The sequence below is a fragment of the Meles meles genome, chromosome 6 (genome assembly GCF_922984935.1).
Source record: "Meles meles chromosome 6, mMelMel3.1 paternal haplotype, whole genome shotgun sequence".
NCBI classification, from domain to species: domain Eukaryota; kingdom Metazoa; phylum Chordata; class Mammalia; order Carnivora; family Mustelidae; genus Meles; species Meles meles.
In genome coordinates this window covers 35,838,608-35,844,680 of record NC_060071.1, presented here as the reverse complement: position 1 = coordinate 35,844,680, position 6,073 = coordinate 35,838,608, and the positions used below count along the sequence as shown (strand labels likewise).

Here is a 6,073-nt window from a genome sequence, read left to right as displayed (position 1 = left end):
CCTTCGCTGGATTCGGGGGGTAGGGGGTGCATCCCTATGGCCTGCGGCAAAAACCAGCGCCGGGTCCAGGAGCGCTTCTCTCGGTAACAAGGAGGCTGCACCCTCCTCACGAGCAGGATTCACTGGGGTCGGTCCACAGACGAACAGCAGCCGGAACCCAGAAGGCGATTCCCGCGGTGCCGCGCTCCCAGGGCCAGGCCAGGCCGTGGGGTCTCCCCGCTCTCCACGCAGGGGCGGCGGGGCGGGGCGCAGTGACGCCAAGAGGAGTGACGCGACGACGCAGCGCGACGCGGTGACGCACGCCCCTTTGTTGGCTCAGTAGCGGTAGCAGCGGCCGTGGAGGTGGCGCTGGGGACTGGTTTCTCTCGGAGGCCGGAGCGGAGCCGCGTCTGACTGAGGCGGGCGGCAAGCGGCCCCCTCGCTCCCTCCCTCCCTCCTCCGCGCCCTCCCCGCCGCCGCCGCCAGCCGCCAACCGCCAACCGCCGCGCCCGGGGAGGAGCCGCGGCCCGCGGGGCCGGAGCCAGGCCTGCGTCCGGACATCAGCCGGAGCCGGAGCGAGAGCCGGGGCCTCGGCGTCCCCGCCCTCTCCCCGCCTCAGGGCCAGCGTCCGCCGGGCCCTCGCGTGTCGCGCCATGGACTCGGACGAGGGCTACAACTACGAGTTCGACGAGGACGAAGAGTGCAGCGAGGAGGACAGCGGCGCCGAGGAGGAGGAAGACGAGGACGACGATGAGCCGGACGATGATAACCTCGATCTGGGCGAGGTGGAGCTGGTGGAGCCCGGGCTGGGCGTCGGCGGGGAGCGGGACGGACTGCTGTGCGGGGAGACGGGCGGCGGCGGCGGCAGCGCTCTGGGGCCCGGCGGTGGCGGTGGCGGTGGCGGCGGCGGCGGCGGGCCAGGGCACGAGCAGGAGGAGGATTACCGCTACGAGGTGCTCACGGCGGAGCAGATTCTGCAACACATGGTGGAATGTATCCGGGAGGTCAACGAGGTCATCCAGGTGAGGGTGGCCGCCGCGCTTGCTTGACCTGGCCGGACTGGGGAGCAGATTCGGCGGCCCGAGGGGCGGGCCTAGGCCTGGTACGCAACCCAGCCCGGTACCTCCCGGCCCTGTCTCTCCTCCGCTGCCTCTGCTGGGGATAGAGGGTGTCGAAAGCAGACATTCGCCGGTTAGCCGGGTGTGGGGAGGTGCGCTGGGGGCGGTGCTTTCCAGGTCCTGCTATGGCGGAGGCCTCCGGCCGCCGAACACTTCTCTTGCGGGCAATTCCTGCCTGTCCCTGGGCCCGGTGTCCTTCCTCTGGCCGGAGGAGCGCCTACAGGGGCGGGGCGGGGGGGGGGGGTGGAGAAGAGCAGGACGAACGCGGACCCTGAGTGGGTTACTCCGGCGTTCTTTCTCGCTTGAGCACTTTTGGAAGGGGTTGGAGTAGGCCTAAGAGCAGCTTGGTGTACGGTTGCCCCAAGTGGGCACCGGTTAATAAAGAAATGGATCTGCTTGGCAGTCTTAAGTGCCTTACTTAAAGGTGGGGGAAGGGAACTGTTTCTCGGAAGAGGTGCTGATGTGCCTTCTTTTCCGATGGTGAAGCTTCTGCTCTCATCTTTTTATGTCGTTGCTGGCTGTTTGGGACCTAATGCTACTTTTCATTGGTAGCCAATGACTGACTTCAAGCTGTAGGAATGGCTACTGCATATTGCATACCCAGCCTTGCAGCTAAAACAACAAAACGCAGTGTTACTGTCTAATATTAGACAAGACTCTATTTTGAGTTAGAAAGTAGGGGCTTTCTGTTTCTGGACCCTTTTCTCTGGTAATTTTTATTTCTTGGTGAGTTAGGCTTGGTTTAAATTGATAACTCTTTTGATCTTGTGGGTCAGATTTTGCATTTTTGAGCTTTAGGAAGTCCAAAGTTTACATTTGTTTGGAAAAAAAATTATGATGAGGGTCAGGGATACGATTGAAGAAGAAAAATGAAGTTTTGATTTAGTGTAACTTTTAGAAAACACTAGTTACGTATGAGGAGACTATATACAGGAGCAAATTACTATTGCTGCCTTCTACGTCAGTCATTACTCGCCCCCCCACCAAAATTAATTGGTTAACATTCACTGGGAAATTGGCAGTAGTACGTCATTGCTACTTGTTCAGTTTGCGTGAATAGCAGATTTTTACAATATTGTCTAGTAAGGAATACTTTCAATTGAACTGTCTATTTTGGCTCATTTGGAGACCCTGTTTTGAGTAATAGTAAAAAAAATCTGATATATAGTGGGACTACTAAACAGTGGACATCTCAAACTTCATAGGGATACTGCAGTCTGAGGAGGAAATTGAAGGTATATAGAAGGAAGATAAGTACTATTGCTCTTTTTCTGCTTCTAAAAATATGACAGTTCTTAGGCCACTAAGTTGAGACTTTTTTCTTTTTTTGAAAAAACTTTATTAAAAGAAGTTAGAGTGAAACCTTGAATTCAGTTTTCATTTATTTACCACTACAGTACATAAAATCCAATGTTTTCAAACTTACCTGTTTATTGACATGTTAGGCCTTTAAAAACTCATGAATAATGGATATTTATTATTTAACTTCTTTGTTTTCATGTAGTAAATCTCATCCAGCTTTTCTTAGCTCTTAGGTGTGTCTTAAGCACTGAGGCCAAACCTTAGAACTTCTTCATGTCACTTCTGGAACAGGGATGTAGCTAATGCATATGACATCATTCTTTCTTTGTTAGTTTAGGGGAGAGAGAATAAACAGATGAACTGAGCTAATAAGGACCACAAAATACTAGGTTTTTTTTGTTTGTTTTTAAGAGGTGTCCATGCCTGATTTTTGAAAACTGTCTTTTTCCTAGTTGACTTCATGGTAAGGTTGCTCTTAAATGGATGGCATTCCTGAATATATAAATATCAATTCCTTGTTAAGTTTATATTTCGAACTACCAGTAAAGGAAAGAATAGGGTTTATCCCAGGCCATCTTTTCTCCAAATGGTGTGCTTCCTAGATCTAAACTAGGCTTTGGTTGTCGTAATTGTTCTTTTATGTTAGATTTAAACTTAAAAAGTTACACTGGTCATACATGCACACTTTAAGAAAAAACTGGCTAGGCAAGGAAAAAAAAGACGAGATCTACACCAAGAGAGATACATAAAATTTGAGGTTAGTTATCTTTTCAGACCTCTGAGTGAGCTATACATATATTTAATAATGTCAGAGTCATATTATATATTCTCATTTTCAGTAGAAAAGAGCAGGTTATGGAAACAGAAGGAATCTCAACAGTTTTCTTAGTAACTGTTTACATTTTCAGTGTTTATATGATTATAAATCTAGACTAGTTTATTTAATCAGTCCATTATTATTGGCCTTCCTTTTTATTTTCTAGTCTGGCTCTTATTAACTTCATTGGGAATATCCTCATAGATAAATCTTTGAATGTTTTATTTTCTAGGATAGATTGAATTGCTGAGTCAAGTGATGTGATTATTTTCAAGGCATTTGATACATACTACCTACCACATTGCTTTAAGAAAGGTTATGTTAGGGCGCCTGGGTGGCTCAGTGGGTTAAGCCGCTGCCTTCGGCTCAGGTCATGATCTCAGGGTCCTGGGATCGAGTCCTGCATCGGGCTCTCTGCTCAGTGGCGAGCCTGCTTCCCTCTCTCTCTCTCTGCCTGCCTCTCTGTCTACTTGTGATCTCTCTCTGTCAAATAAATAAATAAAATCTTTAAAAAAAGAAAAAAAAAAAAAAAGGTTATGTTAGTTTCCCCCCACCAGTCCCTGCTTGATTAGGTTAAAATAGTCATCATTTTAAAAATTTGCTTTAAAAAAAAAAGGCGGAGAGAACTTTTAATATGTATCTTAGGACATTGGTATTTCTTTTGTAAATTGCCCTTTGCTTTTGCTCATTTTGAGCCTGTTTTGGGATTTTTATCTTTTATTGTTTTATAAAACCTCTTTATATTCATTGAGGTTTTTAAAGATCATTTGTCTAGGTTTTTCAGTTGAAAAAATTGTCTAATGTGGCAATAAGTTTTAAGTTTATCAAATTAAAACCCCTTGTTTTACTTCACATTAGAGAGCTTACTGTTAATTCTAAAAAATTTTAAATCCCCTGCTCCCCAGTGCTACTCTTCAGTATGAAATCAGGTATGTTATCAGTGAATTTGAAAATAAATTTGCAGGAGATAAAGATTGAAATGTGAAAAGATTGCCAGATTAATTTTTCCTTGGGAATCTTATTACTACTTTGGGGAGAATAGTTCTGGGCAACAATAGATAATAGTGTAATTTGTAGATATCTGCGGGTTACTTTTAGCTTTCATATGAGTTAACACTTTTTGTTTTAGAAGACTCTTGGTTTTCTAGCTTTCGTAACCCTCTTGTTATAATTCGTTTAGTTTGGCTTTGTTATATTTAAATCTTTGTGGCTACCTAGATTACCTTGTGAACTTTCAAGACTAGATCAGGGGTTTTGTTTAACCTATACCAATATTAAAGAAGTACTAAAGCCCCTTAATTTACCCAGCTATATTTACTTAACTAGTATTATTGAACAGTGGATTTCTAATGTAATTGCTTTAGCAGCTTGGTAATTTATTAAACACCACACAGTTCTGCGATTGAGAGGCCTTTAAACTTGCTATTTTGTGTTTCCACAACATTATTCAGCAAATGTTGGTTGTGCTTGTGTGTGTATACCAGTCACTGTGTTAACTAGATTAGAGGGCATGGTTCTTGCCTAAGGAGCGTATAAAGGTGGGGAACATAGAGGTCCTTGGGCTTCATTCCCAGAGATTGTTATTCATCAGTTAAGTCTGAGTTGGAGCCTAAGCATTTATATATTTTTAGCCACTCCAATGATAGTTCTTAACCACTGGGATAGTCATAGTTCATCTACTGTTATGATTTTGACTCAGGAAGAATGAGTAGAGTGAGAAGGTGGTAACCCTTAGGCATACCCCTTTTTAAAATTAATTAATTAATTTTTAAAAGATTTTATTCATTTATTTGAAAGAGAAGCGAGCACAGCAGGGAGAGCTGTGTAGGGAGAGGGAGAAGCAGGCTTCTCACTGAGTAGGAAGCCCCATGCGGGGCTCAATCCCAGGACCCAGAGATCATGACGCGAGCTTGAAGGCAGATGCTTAATTTACTGAGCTCCGGGAATACTACTTTTAAAGGATGTGCTGCAGAGGAGGAGCATGGACTGATGGCTATGAGTGGTCACAGAGGAGGCATAAAAAAATGGGTGAGTGTCTTGCTATTATAAGATTTATTATGCTAAATAGCCTATTTTAAAGACAACAGATATCTTTACAGGGGAAATTTTCTGGTGGCTGTTGAAGTTTTTAATTTTATTTCAGTTATTTATTTAATTAAAAGACTTAAAGAACTTCTAAGGTGAGGTTTCAAGCATAAATTGAGAGGCAGTGTATACCAGCATTATTGACTCAGAGTCAGTTCTAGCCCTGGCTTTTTCCTCCAAATGGCAAGTTTTGTTTACATCTCAGAACCTTCAGTTTTTGTTTTTGTTTTAATATGGGAAGTAGTTAAGAGAGTAGAACTACTAGATTGGCCTTTTTTTTCTTTTTACATTGATGTTTTGTTTATCTAACATCCTTTTATAACCTTGGTTAATTGGAGATGCTCATTGTTTCAAAGAAGTGAATTCAAGTGTGCAAATCAGGATGAACTTAAATTGGCTAACTTATTTGGGTGGGGAGTGGAAGAGGGAGAGGAAGGGGAAGAGAGTGTGTATCTTGAAGCTGTTAATTAAAAGTGTTCGGTATAGTTTATTCCTCTTGAATTTCTATCTTTTCCCACCTGACCTTGAACTTATTTGAGCCATAAGTTTTAAATTCTATTAATTCTTATTAAATCGCTTATGGCAGTAGTCCTGTGAATCAAACTCTGGGGGTCGTGTCCAGCCGTCTGTTTGTGAGCGTTCCAGGTGATGCTGATGCAAGCTCAAGTTTGAGAACCACTGATGCAGTTGAAATTTAACAGCGTTTCTCAGTGTGATAAATTATAACAGAGGTGAGTTAATGGTGGAAGACAAGTTGTTTAAGAAACTAATA

General features: G+C 44.2%; 1 protein-coding gene across 2 annotated transcripts in view; it reads left to right on the top strand.

The window, feature by feature from the left end:
- Positions 1–632: 632 nt before the first annotated feature.
- ARIH1 (ariadne RBR E3 ubiquitin protein ligase 1) overlaps positions 633–6,073 on the top strand; it is a 121,938-nt gene continuing 116,497 nt past the window's right edge. For both annotated transcript variants that reach the window (XM_046008163.1, XM_046008161.1), the window contains exon 1: positions 633–1,001. In XM_046008163.1, the coding sequence (XP_045864119.1) occupies positions 730–1,001 (272 nt within the window). In that variant the 5' untranslated portion in view covers positions 633–729. The remainder of the gene's footprint in view (positions 1,002–6,073) is intronic.